Source organism: Pistacia vera, unplaced genomic scaffold, assembly GCF_008641045.1.
Source record: "Pistacia vera cultivar Batoury unplaced genomic scaffold, PisVer_v2 Contig144, whole genome shotgun sequence".
NCBI lineage: Eukaryota > Viridiplantae > Streptophyta > Magnoliopsida > Sapindales > Anacardiaceae > Pistacia > Pistacia vera.
This window is the reverse complement of record NW_022195510.1, coordinates 499780-523157: the sequence shown is the minus strand read 5'-3', so window position 1 is coordinate 523157 and position 23378 is coordinate 499780. Positions and strand designations below refer to the sequence as shown.

At 38.7% G+C, this 23378-nt stretch overlaps 1 protein-coding gene and 2 pseudogenes across 1 annotated transcript; 1 reads left to right on the top strand and 2 right to left on the bottom strand.

Moving 5' to 3' along the window:
* Nucleotides 1-13213: 13213 nt before the first annotated feature.
* LOC116123677 lies at nt 13214-15482 on the bottom strand (annotated as a pseudogene).
* A 737-nt stretch (nt 15483-16219) lies between these two features.
* Nucleotides 16220-18413, top strand: LOC116123676 (annotated as a pseudogene).
* A 320-nt stretch (nt 18414-18733) lies between these two features.
* Nucleotides 18734-20659, bottom strand: LOC116123700 (ADP-ribosylation factor 1-like). The gene is made up of 4 exons (XM_031409448.1): nt 20512-20659; nt 19588-19658; nt 19123-19242; nt 18734-18856 (listed from the first exon to the last, which is right to left on the bottom strand). Exons 1-4 carry the CDS (start codon nt 20657-20659, stop codon nt 18734-18736), a joined length of 462 nt encoding a protein of 153 aa, XP_031265308.1.
* Between the last annotated feature and the right edge of the window lie 2719 nt (nt 20660-23378).

Here is a 23378-nt window from a genome sequence, read left to right as displayed (position 1 = left end):
CACTGTCCACCATTGCTATAGTTTTTGTACATGTTATATTGGTATAAGTAAAGAATTATATTTTATAAGTAAAGAAAAATTTGGGCCTAACTACTTTTCATATGCTAAGTATGTATGTTTTCATCGTATTATTTCTAAAGTATACTAGTAGAAAGAAGTCATTACACTGCTCTTCATCAGAAATCTCTGACTAATTGGTCATACCAATCAGCAAATGGCTCGTAGTTTCGAACTTGAGTGAACCGACTATGACAATAAGGAAATCCCCTAGGTACAAGAGGACACTTCCCCAAAGTGCCACCAGTTCAACAGAGTATCGTAACGAATATTCCTTCAAGCTCACGGCTCGACCCAACCGTCAAGAGTTACCTAGAGAGGTTCAATAATACTCTCCAAATGGTTACACAAAGGCTAGACCGTTTGGATCGGGTTGTGCCACCAGAATCCAATAAGGCGGTGCCACTGCCAAAAACGCCTATAGATCGCGTGAAAGCGTGGAAAAGGGCTAAAGCTCATACTGTGCGCATTGCAGTGTGCCAAAGAAGGGGAAAGCAAGTGGCAAACAATGAACCAGAGGGCTCCTAGGAACTAGCGAACACCAGTTGCACAACAGGTAGAATACCCGTGGCACTACGACTCAGCGACATGTCACAACATGGACCGTCCCACGCCACGTCGCATGGGCACTCCCACAAAAGTGAAAAGAGGGGAGACTCCTAGTATCGCTGAAATAACGACCTCAACCATTGTCATGCGGGAAATCCCCGTCATCCGCAGGTCGGTTCGGACCACCGTGGAGATCGGGAAAATTCTCTGAATCACTCAATGCCATTACACGGCTCTAGCCAACGTGTGTCAAGATTTGTCGGAGCTTCCAACTGAGTCGAAGAAGAGCCCGATTTGCAGTCTTTTCTCAACCGCAACGGTGAGGGTCGAACCCACGTTGCGGAAAGTGATCCCCAAGCAGCTTCACTGTCTCAGATTGAGGAACTATAGTGAGCGTTGGATCAGCTTAAGGCTCAGTAGAATGAGCGTGGGAAGGTCGTAGAGGCATCTCCCTTTTCTCTAGCAATGTTAGCTGCTTCTCTCCCATCAAGATTCAAAATGCCTGACATGTGGGCATTCAATGGGAACTTAGACCCGTAGGATCACCTGTACGAGTTCAACGACCTCATGAAACTCCACAAAGTCTCTGACTTGGCCAAATATTTTTGCTTAGTAATAACCTTGACTGCCCATGCCAAATGCTGGTTTAGGTCGCTTCCCGCGGGATCAGTCAGCTCATGGCCTCAAATGAGCTCGTCGTTCTTGAGACACTTCCAGGCGAACAGGAAGTTCTCATTGCTGTTGAGCTACCTGAGCAATATGCAACATACGACAAGAGAGGGATGGATCCCTCCAATCTTACATAGACAGATTCCACAAGGAACTCCACAAAGTGGCTCATACTCCCAAAGAGTCCGTTCGGACTCTCATTATCGCGGGAGTTCACCCGTAGACAGATTTGTGGAAGGAACTATAATCCGAGGATGATGTTTCCCTCACTCGCTTCTACAACCTCACCGAAAAATACATTCGAATTAAAAATTTCGTGGCCGCTCTTAATTGCCACGACCCCGATTCCTCGAGTAGTGCTCCCAACCAGAGGGAGAATATGAGGACTGATTGTAGATGGGCTAATGACAATCAGTGGAAAGGAAAGAAATAGCGGTTTGAGCCTAAGAAATCTTATGCCCCTGTTCCTTGTCGCGATCGCGACAAGAATCAATACACTCATCTGAACGCCTCAGTATCGACTATTCTATATAAGTTAGAGGAGACCAACTTGCTTGGAGAGCTAGAACCCATGAAGAATCCTTCCTCAGCTAGAAACAATAAAAAGTACTATCGCTACCATAGGGATAATGTGCATCACACCGATAAGTGTCGAGCTCTCAAGCAGGCAATCGAAGACCTCATCAAGCAGGGGCACTTCAAGGAATATATTAATGGCTCAACTCCCATTCGGGAGAAAGATCAAGAAGAACCAGGGAAGAGGTTACAAATGACTCTATTGCATGGGGATCATCTTCGGAGGACGACACCTCATGGAGAATTCTCGAGGTGCCCAGGAGAGGTATGCTCGAGAAGCCCATCATGACCCCGTGAGTGTAATGAGCACGGCCCGCTAAGGTTCACAGAGAAGAGAAAATCACCTTCTCTGAGAAAGATGCGGTGCGATTGCATCATCTCCATGGGGATGCTCTCGTCATCGCGCCTGAAATAGGTCGGTGTGAAATCCACAGAATGTTGGTGGACAATGGAAGCGCCGAGCATATCCTGTTTCAGTAAGCTTTCGAAAAAATGCAACTGGAAGAGGCAGACCTGAACCCTGCCTCCATCCCCTTTTATGATTTTATCGAGGATCATTTGATTCCTAGAGGAATGATCTCGCTCTTGGTCACGTTGGGAGAAATCGATGAAATGACCAAAATAACAGAATTTTTGGTAGTAGACTGTCCGTTCGCCTTCAATGGAATTTTGGGATGACCTCTACTGAGAAATTTCAAGGCAGTCACCTCTATCTACCATCTGAAAATGAAGTTCCCTACCTCGACGGGGATAGGGGAAGTAAGCGGATCTCAATGCGAATCTCGCAACTACTATATAAGAGCAGTGCAGATGTCGTGCAATTAAAGAGGAATGCCGGTTGATCTCCCCGAACAAACAATGTCGATCAGTAGGATTGAGCCATAGTTCGGCCTAGTAGAGGATAACATGGATCCTCGCATCCAAGAATGCCCCCACAGTGGGCCAGTTGAGGATTTGTCTGAGGTATTAGTTGATCAAAATGAGCCAACTCGAGTGTTGAGAATCGGGAGTAATCTCAACCCTTAACTTGCCAAAGCCCTAACAAGTTTCCTCAGAGAAAATGTCGACGTGTTCTCATGGACTCATGTTGACATGATCGGGATCAGCTCGAATGTCATATGCCATGCGCTGAATATTGATGATGCGATCAAGCTGGTTTGCCAGAAGAAAAGAGCAGTGGACCCTGCACGCTATGCTGCCTTGAAAATCGAGGTAGATAAGCTCTTTTTGAATTGGTTCATTCGGAGGTGCTTTACCCGAGCTGGGTTACAAATCCGATCTTGGTAAAGAAGCTTAGCGGCAAGTGGCTAACTTGTGTTGATTTCACTAACCTCAACAAAGCTTATCCAAAGGATAATTTTCCCTTGCCAAGAATTGACCAGCTCGTCGATGCCACCTCTAGGCAAGGCACGAGCTGTTGAGTTTTATGGACGCCTACTTGGGATATAATCAGATTCTGATGTACGCACCGGACGAAGAGCATACCTCGTTTGTTACAAATCAAGGGCTGTATTATTACAAGGTCATGCCTTTCGGCTTAAAAAATGTGGGGTGACTTACTAGCGGCTGGCTAACCAAATATTTTCCAAGCAAATCGAAAAATCGATGGAAGTCTATGTTGATGACACGCTGGTCAAGTTGCATTTCGCTTCAGATCACATAGCACATCTCGCTGAGATGGTCAACGTACTCCGAAGGTACAAAATGAAGCTCAATCCTCTCAAGTGCTCATTCAGAGTATCCTCGGGAAAGTTCCTGGGGTATATGGTTAACCAGAGGGGGATAGAAATCAACCCGAGAAGATCGAAGCTTTCCTTGATATGAAAAGCTCGACAAACCAAAAACAGGTTTAGAGTTTAAATAGGAGAATAACGGCTCTCAGTCGCTTCATATCAAGGGCAATAAATCGCTGCTTGCCATTTTTCAATATACTTAAGGCCAACAAAAAGTTCGAATGGACTCTAGAGTGCAAGCAGGCTTTTCAGAGCATAAAAAAGCACCTCGGAAAGCCACATCTCTTGTCTAAGCCTCTCCCCGAGGAAATTCTACTCTAGTACCTATAAGTTTCTCAGCATGCGGTCAGTGCAGCTCTCATTCGAGAGGAAAGCAGAGTCCAATGGCCGATATATTACGCAAGCAAGCGACTATTGGACGCCAAAATACAGTATCTAGAAATGAAGCGATTAGCTTATGCCCTGTTGATCGCCTCCAGAAAGCTACGACCCTACTCTCATGCCCACATAATCCATGTCTTGACCAACTATCCGCTTAGGCAAGTTCTTCAGAAGTCAGAGGCTTCGGGTAAGTTACTCAAATTGGCAATGGAACTAAGTTAGTTCGATCTACATTATAGACCGAAGGTAACCGTTAAAGGGCAGACTGTTGCTGATTTCATTTCGGAGTTCTCGTACCAACCGGGAATCCGAGCAGTAAGCCATCGAAGTCACCCAGGAAACCGTTAGAAACTTATCGACCTGGAGCCTCTATGTCGATGGTTTCTCCGACAGGAAAAGAGTCGGGGCAAGTCTTCTCCTCCTCAGTCCTGAAGGGACTCGAATCCATGGAATTCTTCGATTTGGGTTCCAAACCACGTGATGCGACTAAATCAACCTTAGCAAGTGCACTAGTCGTGTTAAAGTAATAAAGTGATGAGTTTGAGTATCATCCCATAGAGATCAAAGCGAATATTTGTAATTACCTAAAACTACCTACACGTTATTTGAGAAAACGAAATCTTAGAGTGTAAAAGTAATGGATTAAAAATAACTAAATCAAACAAATAAATAATGTGATGGACTTTGCAATATTAATGAAGTCAGGGTACAGATTCCCCCTAATTATGCTTGACAACTACTCTTAATACCCGTTTGTGCTATGAATTGGTAGGATTCTTCTAAGGCCAATTATCCTTATTCAGGCATAATATTCAACTTAATACATATCCCTATTCGATTACTCTGAAATTAAGAAGCATAAATTCATCAATCCCTTACGACTAATTCGCCCTATTCGGTTATGAATTAGATGGACCACAAATTAATCATAGAATCTCTATTTGATTACTTCTAGTTTTAATATGTTGTGCAATGTTATTCCCATAAAACAATTATGAATATGAATTAAGCAATAAACCCTAACTTCTCTATTCGAAACATCATCAAGGTAATTGAATCAATCCAACATTCATAAAGCATTAAACCTAAACTCTTGCACAAATTCATAAACATAAATTTGGTATTAAGAATAAAAAATTTTCAAAACATAATTAGGGTTTTATCCTCCCCTAACAAAAGAGATTTACTCCATCCTAAGAACAAAGAAATAAATAGAGAAGAAAGAAAACATATTCAAACTTGAAAAGAAACAAAAATCAAACTCCTAAATCTGATCTTCAGTCTTCAAGCCCTAAGAATGAGTCATCTCCTCTCAAAAATATGCAAAATTCGTCCCTTTAGAACTGATCTCAATTACACTTAAATACCCAAAAGAGTCCTAAGTGAAAAAGGAAAGAAAAAATGATAAAAATGCCTTAGTAGTTTCTGCCACAACCCTGGTCGTGGCCAAATTTAAGTCACCACAGCTAGGCCATGGTGCTTCCTGGTCTCTTTGTTTTCTCTTTGTTCCAGCACCATGGCCATGGTGAACTACCAAAGCATGGCCGTGGCCTTCAAGAATGTTAGGTTATCTTAACTTCTTCAAGCTTTAAGTCCCAATTTCATTCCAATACTTTAATCTACTCAATCAAAGCCTAAAAAACACAAAAGTTATACAAATCAATAGGTAACCATTCATATCTCAAACTTAACAAAAACAAACATCAAAACAAAGGAAACAAATGAGAAGTTAACTAAACTAACATCAAAACAACCCTAAAAACACTCAAATTATGCAACTTATCACCACGAACAACGAGGCCGAATATGAAGCGCTACTCGTCGGCCTACGATTGGCAAAAGAAATGGGGTCAAGCACGATCAGTATTCACAGTGACTCCCAACTGTTTGTCAATCAGATTTTGGGAGAATATCAAGCCAAAGAAGAAAACATGATCAGTTATCTGAAGAAAGCTAAGGCTGCACTCGAGTCTTTTTTGATGAGAATGCAAAATATCATATTTACCCCCCCTTTAATGTCTAGTATTTTATACTTATTTGTTGTTTAAATGTACTCATTATTATTCTATTTTGATTTAGGATGCAAATGGAGGAGTTAAATGCAAAACGGAACAAATTAGGTGAATTCAGACAGTTTCAACATCACTTCGTAATCTGGCCATGACTCTCTCATCTGAGCTCCGATTGAGATGATTGAAAATGTTGTGGAACCCTAAGAAAGAGATCTACAACTTTCATGTTTTGAGTTTAGAGAGATACTCGCTGCATCAAGGTTGTAATCGAGCTTGCATTTGACGCATCTGCACTACTGACGTTTTGGAACATTCTACCCTATCATGCGAGTCAATTAGGCAGTTTATTATTGGAAGTTTTGAAGAGCTATTGCACGCAAGTTACAGCTAGAAACAAAACTTTCCTATTTTACATTAGCACTTTATTTTATTTTCAATTAATCAGATTAGGATAAATGTTATTTTAGGATATTAAAATATTTTTAAGAGATTGAGTAGAATTCAAAGACTTGAATTGGATATTTTAAATAGGGTAGAGAGATCAAATTAGGGGGGATACACATGCCTCTCTTTCTTCTCCTGCAATTTTTCTCTTTTGAGTTTTGATTATGGCCATGAGCGGCTAAAACTTTCAGAACTTGGTCGAAGGAAACGGAGGCCTCAGAATCAATAAAATTGTGAGATCTAATCTGTTTTTTTTAGTGTTCAATCTATGTTTTGAGTATTGGATGTTCTTCTATGCCTATTTTCATGATTGTTTCATTTAATTACTAGGAGGCCTACTAGTGTATTATTTGTTGCAATCTACTGCTAAGTTAGATATCAAATCCGTAATTGTTTGATCCATCTAACTTGTGAGTAATTAAGGTTTAAGAATTTGCTGCGTTAGGAATCATTAAATCTTAAGAAGAACATTCAACTAAATTAAATACAACCGCTTGTGTTTGTGTTGTTCAGCTTCATCGATTTCTCTAGCCCTTAAAGCTGCTACTAGATTAAACCTTTAGTGCTTGTCTAGGGTTGTTTAGTAGTAAGGCTAATTAGATCGCTTGTTTCCTAATTAATTACAACTAAGGAGAGATAGGAAAATAGTTTCAATGGTGAATACTCAATGTAACAATTGATTTATACTTGTATCGATGATCAGTTGTAAGATTCCGATGGTGGATGTTGACTTAGACCAAGGTTCGTTATTTTGATTGATTTCGATAATTTAATTTGAATTGTTTTCTAACTGAAATTGTTTCTATTTTACTCAAACCCCCCCAGCCTTGTTCACATAACATAAAATTCGGTTAGACACTCTCCGTGGGAACGATCCTTACTCACACTACTACATGTGTTTTTAGGTTTTAATTTTGGTTGTCTATGACAGCACACCAGTCTTTCAAGCACTTCACGATCAGATAGATTCCTAGAGACAGTAACTCTGTCACAGATGTCTTGGCACGAATAGTCTCGTCGTTAGACTGAGATGCGTCGAAAAGTATTACTGTTCGATACATAGAGATTCCTAGTATCAGCTCACCCGAGCAGGTCGTGGCTATAACAGAGTCAATTTCTTGGATGACTCCAATTATTCAGTATCTCCGAGATAAGACTTTGCCCAATGACAAGATTAAGGCAAAAATCCTATGCACTAGAGTTGCTCGTTACACATTTACAGGAGATTAGTTGTACAAGCGAGGGTTTAGTGCCCCTTTCCTCTGATGTGTAACCGATGAGGAAGTAGACTATGTCATGAGGGAGATACATGAAGAGATCTGCGGTAGTCACACTGCCACATGATCCCTCGCCAACAAAATTGTCCGCCAAGGGTATTACTGGCCCCTACTTCAAGAAGACACTTTTAACTTTGTAAAAAAGTGTGACAAGTACCAACAGTTCGTGAACATACCGCGAGTTCCTTCCCATCAGTTGATAACCATGACCAGCCCTTGGCCATTCTCCATGTGGGGAATTGATCTTATTGGGTCCATGCCAGCCGGAAATAAAGGAGTCAAGTATGCTGTGGTCGCAATGGATTACTTCACCAAATGGGTCGAGGCTAAACCATTGGCCACGATCACCACCAAGAAACTCAAAGACTTCGTCTTAAAAAATATAGTATGCCACTACGGAATTCCTCATACACTCATCTCTGATAATGGGAAGCAGTTCGACAATGAGGAATTCAAGCAGTTTTGTGATGAATTGGGGATCCATAAAAAGTTTGCCTCAGTCACAAGACCATAAGCCAATGGTCAGGTTGAAGCTGTCAACAAGACCATTAAACACACTTTGAAGGCTAAGCTTGGCGCTGCCAAGGGTAATTGGGTCGACGACCTCCCAAAAGTTCTATGGGCTTATAAAACAACTCCGAGAACCTCTACTTCAGAAACGCCATTCTCGCTAGCTTATGGTTGCGAGGCTATGGTCCCAGTGGAAGTAGGGATTGGTTTACTTCGGAGAGACCTATTCATTGAAACAAACAATAAAGCACTTCGGCGTGCAAGTTTGGACTTAGTTGAAGAACACTACGACAAGACTCAGTTAAGGATAACATCCTACCAGCAGCACGTAAAAAGGTTCTTCGACTCCAAGGTCAGGAGAAGAGACTTTCAAGTCGGCGACCTAGTTATGAAAGAAGTCATTTTCTGTATGAGGAAACCGAGCACGGGGGTATTAGGACCAAGGACGTATCACCTCAAAGGACTCAACGGTTTCGAAGTACCGCGAGCTTGGAATGCTGAGCATTTTCGCCTCTATTACTAGTAATTTCAAACTTACTCGTAATTTTTCATTTCCTTGTAAACTTTGTAAATAAGATCGCTCTTAAGCAAATTTGTCTTGTATGATCTTGTTTGTTGCAATGTTTTTACAAGCTTTCTGTTCGCACATGTAACATTAGTCTTGTGAAGTACCCAACATTATAAGTGCTATCACAAATGGCTAAAAAATATTTATTTTATTTATAATGTAACAGAGGCAAGTACAGAGAGAATTAGGAAATGCAAAAATAAAGCAAGGCTGTGCAGAGGCAAGAAGAAGCGATCACTAGTGTCTACCTCCAAGCCCTGCAGGTGCGACCTCGGTATCCCCTGGTTGGTCGCTGACCACCCGGTCAGCTGCTAGGTCCTCTAGGATGTATTCCTCCGACTGATCAGCCTCTGGAGGAGGCTCTTGTCCCTCCTTCTCCTCGATGTCATCATCAACGTCTGCCATGGAAGTAAAGATGTTCTGGTATTCGATTGGGAGGTCGGTAAGGTCCATCCCCGGGTTCCTTGGCCATAAGCTATAGATGGCCTGAATCGCCCAGTCGGTGACCTTCCTCTCAATTTCCAGGCTTTGCCACTTCATCTGATCAGTTAATGAAGCGACCCGCCCTTGGGAAAATTTGAGGTTCGCCTCCAGTGCTCTCTTTTACTTCTCGATGTTTTCCCACAACCGAGCTCTTTCTTCCTCTGCCTTTATGGCCCGTTCGGAGTTTGCTTGTAGCTCTGGCTCTTTCTTGCCATACTCTTTGGTGAGTCTAGCCACTGTCCTCTGGAGCTCCTTGATCTTTTTGCCTCTCTTTTTGAACTTAGCCTTCTAGAACTCTACTGTATGAAGGGCAAAGTTCCTCTCTAATAGGTATTGGTTCGCCCGAATGTGATATGCCTTTGCCTCTGTGTCCACAGTCGCTAGGTCCTACTTCAACTTCGCATTTTCTTCCCTCAGCTTATGGAGCCCCCCAGCAGAGTCCAGGTTGGTCTTTTGTTGAGCCAAGTGTAGGGCGAGCAGAGATTGCGTGAGAAAGGAAAAAAAGGTTAAACTCCATTATTCTGAAAAACATAAAGGGTATAAAAACCAACCAATATTGGGAAATCTTCGACGAAGACGAGTTGCCTTACTTGGCTCTGCAGCTAGAGCATTGTAGTAATCAGGTCCGCAGGTCGAGAGGCCACAACTCTTCAAAAGCCGTAACAAGTTGGCACTCCAACAGCGTATACACCACCGGCTGCAGTTGTTCCGGAAGTTGTCCCATAGAGTCCAACACAAGTGTATCAGCCCTTGAAGGAACTAGCATCTCGCCAACCGGCTCTTTGCCCGCTCTCCTTCTAGGGACTGTGGCCTCCCCTTGTCCTTTGCGCGAGCGCTCCGAGACTATAGAAATGCCAAGTGCGGGCCCCGGGGTCGCCCCCGAGCAAGAGGCCTAGTAAGGCTGCGACCTCCTGGGTTGCACCCTTGAGCCCTCTGGCTCGAACTCTGATTCCTTAGCCCGCTACTGCTTTCTCTTCTTAGTTTTTTGGCCTATGGTTTTCTGCTTGGGGGCGTGAGTAGCCGCGGGCTGGGAAGTTTCCCCTGGTCGCTTTGTGGGTGTTTGCGTACCCACTTGTGTCCCTCCGACAGGGGTATCGCCAGGGATCGCCTCGGCTGGCTTAGTCGGGGCTACCCGGGGAAACACAAACCCCTTGGTCCTTGTCGTCGGTCTCAGGACTCTAGGTGGCATGGTCACTGCATGAAAGCATGATTAGTGTAAAAGCTCCATGCATGCAAAAGAAAGAATTTCTAAAAGTACGCGGACACTTACGAACTAAGGGTTCCAAAGACGCTTAAGAATTGAAGAAACCGTATTTCCTCAGGTTAGCGGTAGTCACGAGTAGTCTCGCGTCGCGACTTTACTCAGGCAGATTACTGAATGCTACGATCTGGTTGAAATCAGTCAGAGTCGTCAACCTGGTCATCTTATTTCCTGCGAAGAGACGGAAAAGTTTGTTAGAAAACAAAGACTGAAGGAAAAGAAAAAATTCGCAAAGTAAAAGAAGGGAAAACCTACTCGGTTCCCTAAACTGGTAGACGCCATCCTATTGAAAAAAGAAAAATTTGGCTTCATAGGCCCCAACATTACTGGGGTAACCAAATATGCCTCCCTTGATCATTTATCACTTCGAGAGGTAAAATGAGTCTTTGTCCTTGCTCTTCTTTAGGTAATAGGAGCATGTAAGCTCTAGTGCAGTCAACTGGCTAAGGACATTCTCACCACATGCGTTATACATAGCAACAACTATCATATACCCATTGGGCGTCAACTGCAATGGTGCGACCTCGGAGTGATCGAGGATCGACCTAATGAAGGGGTGAAAAGATATCAACACCCCGTATTTGAAAATCGCCTTGGAGATTGCGGCCATTCCCTTTGGGGGATTTCGAGCTGTATACGTTCTGTGCTGGTAGACATCCACGCTAAGTGTGTATTAGTCCACTGCCTTTTGTATCTCATCTCGGGTGACCATTGATAGAATCTCTTGCACGGGACCCACTGGGGTGTCATGCGCCTACGAGCTCGTCCCTTCGATTGTCCTGGTCGTTGAGACATCCATTGCTTCTAAGGTCTAAAAAAAGGGCGACACGCAGAGATAACTCAGTCTTCGTACAATATTTCGTATGACGATGAAGAAACCCTAATGTACATTCCTTAAACCCTAGAAAAAACCCTAAAAACCCTTAAGGACCACCTCCAAGGAATCGTGCCCTACATTCTTACTCTTTATGAAAGAAAAAACATTCTCCTCACAACTGCCCGTAAACACGCACCACAAAGGTTTACCAAACAGTTCACACACACCATTATCGTCAAGACAAGCTATCAACAAAACAGTAAAAGAAAAGTAAAGGAGAAATCCTCATTACCTTTTGGTTGCGGGGAACGGACTTTCTGCCATAAACAAAAGGTGCGCACCAACTGGAAAATGGGGAGACTAGTTTCGTGAGAGCTTTGTTCTTTCTTTGAAAGTATGAGTTTTGTGACAAAGCTTAAGGCAAGCCTGGGGTTTTATAGGGGGAGGAAGCGACAATTGATTTCCATAAGGTAAGCGACGCTTGGGCAGAATACGTTTCTCGCCATTGATTGTGACCATGTGTCATCAACTCGCGAGAAGAAGTAGCCACCACGCTTCGAGAATGTCAATCGATGCTTCCCTCCATTGGAACAACCAAGCGACGACTCGATTATCTCCTCCACATTAAATGCGCCCTCATGCGCATTTAATGCTCTGAAAGGGAATGTCATTTCAGCATGACTTTCATTTAATGTGCATGGCTGACACTTATTGCGCACTAGACACGTCTGTCAGAATAAATATTATTTTATTAAACGAATTAGCTATCAAGCGCAACGAATAATATCTGAAGAGGTCATTTGGGCAGAACACTCTTCGCCGCGTATCAATTTCGAGACAATGTGATTTCTTGTCATAAAAATATGCTAAGTATTCTAAGGTCGCGATTTGAAACACATCGATACGACACTTAGTGGGGCCTGATCCAGGTTGATAAATCTGTGGAAGAAGGTCACCTCAGGTCGCTTGTACTACCCTTAGAGACATGTGCTGCAACCTCCTTGCAGCTCAGTTAGCTCGACCAAGCGTCTTTCGAGACAAGTCAAGTCGCAGAATAATTATGAAGTTCTCAAGGTTCAATCCTTAAACCTTAAAAACTGGGGGACTTCTGTTATGCCTAAAAAGTTAGGGCTGACGTGAACTCTTGTCAGCAAGAGCCAATCAGGGTTCAGGAAGGTTTTGTGCTGTCTAGGCGCTGCCACGTCGTGCTGTGACGGAAGAGGTATGGTTTTTGTCAGTGCAGCAGGTGAGTGCCATGCTTGTGAGTGGTTAGGGATTATCCACCTGCCCGAGCCCTATGCAATTTGAGGATATTCCTCGTGCAGATAACTAATGGGACGCAAAGAAAGATTTGCACGACACCTACCCACTTGCAGACTTGTAATCATTACCTTGAACTCTCCCACTATAAATAGAGGACACCCCTCTCATTTACGGGATTGGCTAATTTTAATCTAAAATAGCTTACACATTCTCTTTCTCTTTTTATATTATCTCTGGATTATAACTCAACTTGCCGCGCGTGACCTGATTTTACCTATCTATTAATACAATAGCAGTGGACGTAGGATTCGCTTTTGAGCATCCGAACCACTTTAAATATTGTTTCTCATTCATTGTTTCATTTCATGTTTCCTTATCACGTGTGATTTCTAAGTTCGCTTAGCACTTCGCACGTGTGAGTCGTTGGTGTCAAAATCAAGCATCAACAATGGTAGATTTGTGATGTTTACATTATTTTGTAATCATCCATTTACTCTAGTCTAAAGTATAGTTCCATGAACCAATTCAATAGTTATCAGTGATCCATAACACAATATTTAAGCTCCAGAAAATATACAGTAGCACCATAATGCATGAGAAATTTATTTCATAATTACATAAGTTTATAGCTGAAGTAGCAATCTCACAAATCAATATTTTTATATTCAATAACCAGACAAGAGGGAAAACATCCTCTTTAGAGATGGGATCCACAAATCTAATCGATGAATTAAAATCTTGAACTTCCTTGTGCCTGCAGAATAGCAAAAGTTTCAAACAGAAAAGAAAAATCTTAATACATTGTTATTTTTATAACATTAACAGGCTCTTCTGGGGGCAATCACCTAGCGAAGATGCATTGTTATTCTGTAAATTATGCTAAATTTCAGATCTTGTTACCTCTTTTACTTTTGTTCATGTGCTTGTTCTCCTTCTCCTAGCACTGTTGTGCAGATCCAATCTAACCCCTCCTGAAGACCCTCTCCGGAGATTGCAGATGTGCCCTGGATATGCCTGTAATACACTATCAACATCAACATCATGTCAATGTAATGTTTATAAATCCCAAACAAATCTCTTTAAATTTCTTATAAAGCTAATTCCAATCATCTCAATTAGGTTTCAGAACTACATAATTTTTCGTCGTTTAAGTGGTTAACAAAATATAGGAGGGGATGGTAGTGTTATGTCCTCATATGGCTGTTAAGTACAGTTTTTTAATTAGCTTGATACACTGTCCATTCATCTAATGATCGAAAAAAATGTGAATACTGAAATAAAAATGTTCAAAGCCAGAAAGGCATTTTACCATCGTTGCTGGCCAAGAGAGTTAAGACCAAGCTTGTCAGTTATTTCAGTGGTACTCATTGCGTTTGGCAGATCTTGTTTGTTGGCAAATACTAGCAATACAGCATCACTTAATTCACCCTGAAACCAAGATAATAGTAAATTGTGTTACAGAAACTTTGGCAAAAGAATTTCTGATGTTTGATCCTTGTAATCATACTCAACAGACAACAATCACTGAGCAGCTAAAAAGGTAGTAATACCTTTTGCAACGTCAGGTGTAATTCATTCCTTGCATCATCAACTCTCTCCCTGTCATTGCTATCTATGACAAAAATAAGGCACGGAGTCTTGCGGAAATAGATGCTCCATAATGGGCGGGTCTGCATTTAAGGAAAATAACATTGGATGCATATGAAATTAAAACAAAATAGCATTTAACCTCAAAAAAAAAAAAAAAAAAAATCTATTATAATGATGTCACATGTAGCAAAAACATAATCGGATTTCACAGTACCCTGACAACAATAAATTTAAACTCTAACAAAACGTAAGCACTTCAAAGCAAAATCCATAACAGAATTCCACATATTTTTCAGATATATAAATCCCAATGTTCATATCTATTAACTGGAGAAGATACGAGGAAAAATTATGAAACAAAAGACAAAGGCACTTCAAAACATGCAGTATAGATCAAACAATTTTTCGACATCCTTCCGCCGTTACATTTTTGAGATATCCATACCTTGACTTGACCATCGTTACATTCTTGAGATACCCATGCCCTGCTTTGACCGCCGACATCCATAAAAGAGAAGTCGATGTTCTTGTATTCCACCATCTCCACATTAAATCCTGCAGCCAGTAGTTCTTTGCCAATCACTATCATACATATATAGCTGCTATATTATAGATAAAAAGACCACAAAACATCTGTTCAACCAACCCAAAGTAGCTCTAAAGAAACAACTCCTCATTAACAAAAAGGAAGGTAATTTTCCTTCACCAGTTACAGAACATGTAACATCTCAAAATGAAAGACACACCCCGGACATTCGGAGTGGAAACAAACCCTCTTAACATCACTGTTACTTTACGGGAATCGACCATTTGCAAAGTCTTTAAACTTCATGTTGCCATAACAAATACATTTACATGTGCCACTGAAAAACATAAGATATAGACCCACCTATATATATATATATTCAGAAAAATATATGCCAATTCACACATGAAGTCAATCCAATACATCCATTGGAATCCACAACTCAATTATAAACTAGATCAAAACACCTTATCGGAGGTAAATGAGAATTCACGCCAAAAGAGTCAGGCCTAAAATGCATCGATCACATTAATTAAAAAGTAGAACCAAATAATCATAATGCATACACAATGAAGGCATCTGAGAGTAAGAATGCAGAAAGTGAACTGACCGACGGTAATGTCGGTAGAGACGACCTGTCCAAGCTTAAGCTTGTACAAAATGGTGGTTTTACCGGCTGCACGGCTGCACCCAGTCCCATCATCACAATTTGTATTTCCTGCTTAGGAAAAAAAAGACCGAACAGCTTTGTGAAACTCAACCCCATCTCTGCTCTCTCTAACTAATCTGTAAACAAACCAAAATCAACAAATCTGCTTAAATATTGCAATCAACACGTCAATGGATCTATCTTCCTGTGGAAGCAACGAGTTGATGGTTAAGGAAACTGATTGTTTGACTTTATTTTGGGGGTGTAAATGAAATTTAACCTCGTAAGTTTGACCATTCCTCGAAGTTTCTTCCGACTTCGAAAAAAAAAATGTCAAACCACAACTTCAATGGCCGACCGTTTGAAATTATAAATTCCCTCCTCAACAAAGAGCTGATGAATGTAACTTGGATTAGTGAACTTCTGCAATTGTGACGGTGTTAATGAATTTTAATTTCAAACAAAATGTCTATCTGAAATGTTTGTCAGAATCAGAATCGCGGGAAAATACTTAATTGAGATTGACGGCATCTTCCAGCTGTGAGATGTCATTTTCTTATGCTTGATAAAAAATTCTAAAAATACTATATATATTAAATAATTGAAATACAATTCAGAGTTTTAATTGTATATCTGATAAATGTTTTTGTTAAGTTTCTGTTACGTTTGTACCCTTAAACCTGTTAAATATTGTTTTTGACATCTTTCTGACCTAGCTATTGATTGAGCTAACCTCTGGGGGTGTATGGTAATTGAAAATTATTTCAAATAAGCATTTTTTTTCAAAATTAAGCTTTCAATAATTTATTTTTGATAGTTTTCAACTTGTTTCCTTTGACACACAGAAATTAGCAATGGCTTGTTCGGCTTGGCTTCACTCGTCTTCTTTATCACACACTCTGCTTCCAGTTCTCTAACGCGAAACTACTATCTCCACTACTTTCCTACGGTTCAACCGTCTCTCCTCCGCTGCTCGCTTCTTCTCCTCCATTGGCCGGACCAAGCTCTGGTTCTCGCCCAGGCCAAGCGCCGCGAAGGTTCCTTATCGCTCAAAGAAGACCTAGTCTCTTCTCGTAAGCAAACCTCACTGTTCTCACTCTTAAATCTCTTTTTCTTCTTTATAGTTTTTAAGTTTAGGCTCATAATTTTCTCTTTTCTTTTCAGCGGCTGATCTTCATTTTGAACCGCCACTGAAAATTGTGAAGTATCCGGACCCGATATTGAGAGCCAGAAACAAAAGAATTGTCACGTTTGACGATAATTTGAAGAAATTAATCGATGAGATGTTCGACGTTATGTATAAGTGAGCTTTTTTCTTGTTCTCTGTTTTACACATGAGCTTGACGAATGTTTTGCTATTTATGAGTTACACTCTTAATGATATTAAATACAGTAACAATTTTACTTGTAGATATTATAAGCTTGACGTGTGAGGCTACAAGTTTTATGTTGAAGTAATGTTGTTGACCTGGTATACTAGGAAGATCCTTGTGAATGAGATAAGACTTAAAATTTTGAATTAGTGGTTTTGTAGTTCATTTGTGGCATTTTGTGTTCCTAGTTTGAATTTATTGCAACCTTTTAGCGAATATATAATGTTAAGTAATTAAGAAGATTAGCATATATGATTACAAGGAGTGAATTTTCTTTCAAATATATGCATTGCTTTCTAATCTAACTAGAGCATTATTGGAGTTAAGCCAACCATTTGGAGGAAGGATACTTGACTTCAGCTATAGCTACTGAGTTTTTGGGTAGTGGTGTTTTTAGACATTGGCTTGACTATCAAGTTTTTCAAGAAGTCCCATAGATCATGTACTAGTTCTGTTTGCTAATTGGAAGTCATATGATTCTAAGATTGAGGTGTTTCTACTGTCGGATGCTTACAAAGGTCCTGGCTATTTACAGGAGAGTGAACAATTGTTGTTGGCTTCCTTTTTAACAGAACTGATGGCACAGGGCTCTCAGCACCCCAAGTAGGAATGAATGTAGAACTTATGGTGTTTAATCCAGTGGTGAGTGTGGTGAAGGGGAGGAAATTGTTCTCATTAATCCAAGAGTTAAAAAGTATTCAAAGAAAAAGGTGCTTTTTAATGAGGGTTGCCTATCCTTTCCTGGAATCTATGCCGATGTTCAGGTATTCACAAATACTTACTTTATATGCTTACTATCTTTTTCAAGTGTTAGAACTTAGTTCTGTCTGGTCTAATCAGCAGATTGTTGGTACCTTGAACTTCCTGCTGTTTTGTTTTATTTTTTTCTCATTCCTACCTTTAATTCTCTTTTTGTTAATTTATTTTTTAAATTATTTTATTAAGGATGAATTTTGGTGAATATGAATCAATCCGAATCATAGAATGGATTGTAAATTAACACATTCTCATAACTCTCAATCAACGTCTCAGGCGTTGGATTTTGAATGTTAAATCAAATTTAGTTCTGTTTGTTGGATAGATTGATTGAAAGATGGATTTGGACGGATTTGAATTTAAGTTTTGAGACACCCTACTATTTATAAATAGATTGTGGTATTTGTTAAAATTTGGGTTCATGATAGATTTGTGATGTCTAAAGTATAGTTCCATGAACCAATTCAGTAGTTATTAGTGATCCATAACTCAATAATTAAGCTCCAGAACATATACAGTAGCACCATAATACATGAGAAATTTATTTCATAATTACATAAGTTTATAGCTAAAGTAGCAATCACACAAATCAATATTTTTATATTCCATAACCAGACAAGAGGGAAAACATCCTCTTTAGAGCTGGGATTCACAATGAAAATCTAATCGATGAATTAAAATCTTGAACTTCCTTGTGCCTGCAGAAAAGAAAAAGTTTCAAACAGAAAAGAAAAATCTTAATACATTATTATTTTTATAACATTAACAGGCTTTCTGGGGGCAATCACCTAGCGAAGATGCATTGTTATTCTGTAAATTTATGCTAAATTTCAGATCTTGTTACCTCTTCTACTTTTGTTCACGTGCTTGTTCTCCTTCTCCTAGCAATGTTGTGCAGAGCCAATCAAACCCCTCATGAAGACCCTCTCCGGAGATTGCAGATGTGCCCTGGATATGCCTGCGCTATCAACATCATGTCAATATAATGTTTATAAATCCCAAACAAATCTCTTTAAATTTCTTATATAACGAATTCCAATCATCTCAATTCTATTTCAGTACTACAGAATTTTTTGTCGTTTAAGTGGTTAACAAAAGATAGAAGGGCATGGTAGTGTTAAGTCCTCATATGGCTGTTAAATACAGTTTTCTAATTACCTTGACACGCTGTCCATTCATCTAACTGATTGAAAAAAATATGAATACTGAAATAAAAATGTTCAAAGCCAGAAAGGCATTTTACCATCTTCGCTGGCCAAGAGAGTGAAGACCAAGCTTGTTAGTTATTTCTGCGGTATTCATTGCATTTGGAAGATCTTGTTTGTTGGCAAATACTAGCAATAAAGCATCTCTTAATTCATCCTGAAACCAAGATGATAATAGATTGTGTTATAGAAACTTTGGCAAAAGAATTTCTGATGTTTGATCCTTGTAATCATACTCAACAATCACTGAGCAGCTAGATAGGTGGGAGCTTATGGACACTAAAAAATAGTAACATTAAAGTATCAATTATCCGAAGTAATAATAATTAAAATGTGGAGCAGTAAGAATTCTATAACAAAACAAGAAGAAAGTAACAAGCAAAAAACTAGAACAGTCAGAAAGATAAGAAAATGGTTGAATACCTCTTGCAACATCAGTTGTAATTCATTCCTTGCATCATCAACTCTATCCCTGTCATTGCTATCTATGACAAAAATAAGGCACCGAGCATTTTGGAAATAGTGCCTCCATAAAGGGCGGGTCTGCATTTGAAGGAAATAACATTGGTTGCATATTTAATTAAAACAAAATAGCATACCCGAAAAAAATCTATTATAATGATGTCACGTGTAGCAAAAACACTTGGATTTCACAGTACCCTGACAACAATCAATGTAAACTATAACAAAACGTAAGCACTTCAAAACAACATCCATAACAGAATTCCACATATTTTTCAGATATATAAATCCCAGTGTTCATATCCATGAACTGGAGAAGATATGAGGCAAAATTACGAAACAAAGACATAAGCACTTCAAAACATGCAGTATAGATCAAACTAGTTTTGACAACCTTCCACCATTACATTTTTGAAATATCCATACCTTGCCTTGACCACCAACATCCATAACAGAGAAGTTGATGTTCATGTATTCCACCATCTCCACATTAAATCCTGCAGCCAATAGTTCTTTGCCAATCACTATCATACATATATAGCTGCTATATTATAGATAAAAAGATCACCAAACATCAGTTCAACCAACCCAAAGGAACAACTCCTCATTAACAAAAAGGAAGCTAGTTTCCTTTCCCCAATCACAGGAGTCAGGAAATGTAACATCTCAAAATGAAAAACACACCCGGGACATTCTTAACATCACTGTTACTTTACGGGAATCGGCTATTTGCAAAGTCTTTAAACTTCATGATGCCATAACAAGTTTAAATACATTTACATGTGCCACAGAAAAACATAGATATAGACCCACCTACATATATATTTATATATTCAGAAGTAAATATGCTAAGTTACACATGAAGTCTGTCCAATACATCCATTGAAATCCACAACTCAATTATAAACAAGAGCAAATTCCCATAAACACTTCGCTAAGAGAAATGAGAACATAATCAAGATATTAAATAACCACAAAAAAAGAAAAAGAAAAAGAAAACTTCATTCTATTAGTTTTGCTAAGAAACCAGCAAACATCATTAGTTCTGACTTCTTTTTTTTTTTTTTTTTTTTTTTTTTCAAAAGTCTCTATGTACGAAAAATCTGTCATATACCTCCCTTACAAACAAAGGAGATCCCTCTGCAAGGAAAGGTCTATGTGCTAAATTCCTAACAAAAAATGTACCCCTGTCACTAGACCAAAACAGCTTATGGGAGGTAAATGAAAATTCACCCCAAAAGAGTCAGGCGTAAAAGGCATTGATCACATTAATTAATAAGTAGAACCAAATAATCATAATGCATACACAAAGAAGGCATCTGAGAGTAAGAATGTAGAAAGTGAACTGACCGACGGTAACGACGGTAGAGACGACCTGTCCAAGCTTAAGCTTGTACAAAATGGTGGTTTTACCGGCTGCATCCAGTCCCATCATCACAATTCGTATCTCCTGCTTAGGAAAAAAACTACCGAACAGCTTTGTGAAACTCAGCCCCATCTCTGCTCTCTCTAACTAATCTGTAAACAAACCTGCTTAAATACTGCAATCAGCACGTCAATGGATCTGTCTTCCTGTGGAAGCAACGAGTTGAAGGTTAAGGAAACTGATTGTTTGACCTTATTTTGGGGGTGTAAATGAAATTTAACATCGTAAGCGGACCATTCCTCGAAGTTTCTTCCGACTTTGAAAAAAAAAATGTCAAACCACATCTTCAATGGCCGAGCGTTTGAAATTATAAATTCCCTCCTAAACAAACAGCTGTGAATGTAACTTAAATTTTTTTTAAAGGAAACTTGGATTAGTGAACTTCCGCAATTGTAACGGTGTTAATGAATTTTAATTTCAAACAAAATGTCTTTCTGAAAGGCTAGTCAGAATCACGGGAGAATACATAATCGAGATTGACGGCATCTTCCAGCCGTGAGATGTCATTTTCTTATGCTTGATTAAAAATTAATTTTTTATAATGACTACTTCAATATTTTCTCAGAAATATATATATATATATTTATAAAATTCAGATTTTTAATTGTATATCTGATAAATGTTTTTGTTAAGTTTATGTTACGTTTGTACCCTTAAATCGGTTAACAATAATGCTACGAACACCGAAGACTTGCATAAAAATTTTGCACTGAATGACGTGTTAACTGAGTAGACGCAGCCATATAACATATTAACAAATATTCTGCGAATAACCATCGTCCATCAAATATGGACGAGCATTTGTGATTATTAGATGACCGTTCATTTTACATAGACTCTCGTTCATGAGAAAATAACAATAGACTCTCGTCTGTATTATATGGATGAGAGTCCATTTACTATGGACAAGCGTCCACCTAGAATGGATGTCTGTCCATAATTTAAATTAAAAAAATTTGAAAACAAAAATCATGGACGCCGGTCCATATATTATGGACGGGCGTCCCTACCCCATGGGGACGCCGTATATTACCATACGGAATTAAATTTTGTAATATAATAATGGACGCCCGTCCATATTACGGATGGGTGTCCATATTTTTTCACTTAACATGTAAATTTTCACTTAACATGTCTGAATCATTTTCTAAACCCGCTAATTTAATTTTAGAATCAAATATGAAAGTAAACAAAAAAGAAAAGGAAGGGTTCTAATATTTTTTTAATTTAATTCCATTGCTCTATTGGTCCGCTAAAATTTCATTGTTTTTGTTTTTTTTTTTTAAATAATCTGAAGTTTTTATAATTGTATGTATTACCAATGGACTAGTAGGATAATGTATACTAGAAAGTTTTAAAGTTATTGATAAAAAATTTTAAGAAAAGAATTAATTTTTGAGTTATATGTCAATCACTGTCTACCAAATAATGAAGACCTCTATTATTTGCTACAAAATAACTAATTAAATTTGCATAAGGTAAACAAGAATTAAACATTAAATAAGTACTATTTCATTTAACAGGAATGTCTAATACAAAAATTCTGTGAGACATATTTGATTTTATACAAGTATCTTGAAATTCAACATTTCTTCTATTACTACTAGTAATCTAAGCTAAAGAATCTCTAATTCTATCAATATTATTTCTAATTTTTTTCATACCATTTTTCACAATTAAATTAATAATGTGACATATACAACGTTGGTGAAAAAACTTCAAATTGTCATAAAAAATAAAGTTTATTTTAAAAAAAATCTATAACTTTACTATTAGTATTTGCATTATCTAAAGTTAAACTTATCACTTTGTGAACAACATCATAATCTTCTAAAACTTCAACAATTTTATTATAAATTTGTTGACCACTATGATCCACATCCATTAATCTAAATCTCAATAAAGATTTATTTAATTTACATTCGTTATCAAAATAATGACTAGTTACACAAATATAATCTTGTTTAGCTCTACTACTCTATATATCGGCGGTCAGAGCCACACTAACATGACAACTATGTATTTTATTTCTTAATTCTAATTTCATTTTCCCAAACAATTTTATTTATTCATTTCTAGTTGCAGTTTTAGAATAACTTTTAAATTCTGGAAAAAATAAATTTTTAATAAATCTTTCAAAATATTTATCTTCAGCCATATTAATAGGTTAATTAGTTGCAGCAATATATAAAGCTAATTGTTCCATATATACATAAGAATTATAACACCAAGTAGTATCCATATTAGTTATTTGAGTTTGATTAGTTTCTCTATTTCCATGTTGATTCATATGTTTATTAGCATGCATTTTTAAAGTACTAGTACCATTACCTGCATCAGCTTTATAAATATTTCCACAATACTTGCATCATGTTTTCTTCACTTGAACTCTATTTTCTATCTCGTAAAATGTTTTGAAATGCACCCAAACGTTTGATGTGTGCCTGTTGTCGTTCCAACTGTAGTTGATGAACTCACTTCTGCTTGAGATGAAGTTGGATGAGGACGACTTCTAGAACCACCGAGAGCTGTAGCAGTATAGGAAAGAAGGGGCCGCCGGGGTGGGTGAGATATTATGAGGTGTATTAGATTTTGAGAATAGGAAAGCGGGACTATTTGAATCTACTGCATTTACGAAAGTCAATTCAAGGGGACTAGGATAATTTTCTTCATCATTGAAATTGATGGGATGGAAATATCTATCCATTTTAGTTAAAAAAAAAATTGGATATAGAAGAAATAAAAAATTAAAGAAGGAGAATTGGAATTTGGAAATATGAATTGAAAACTG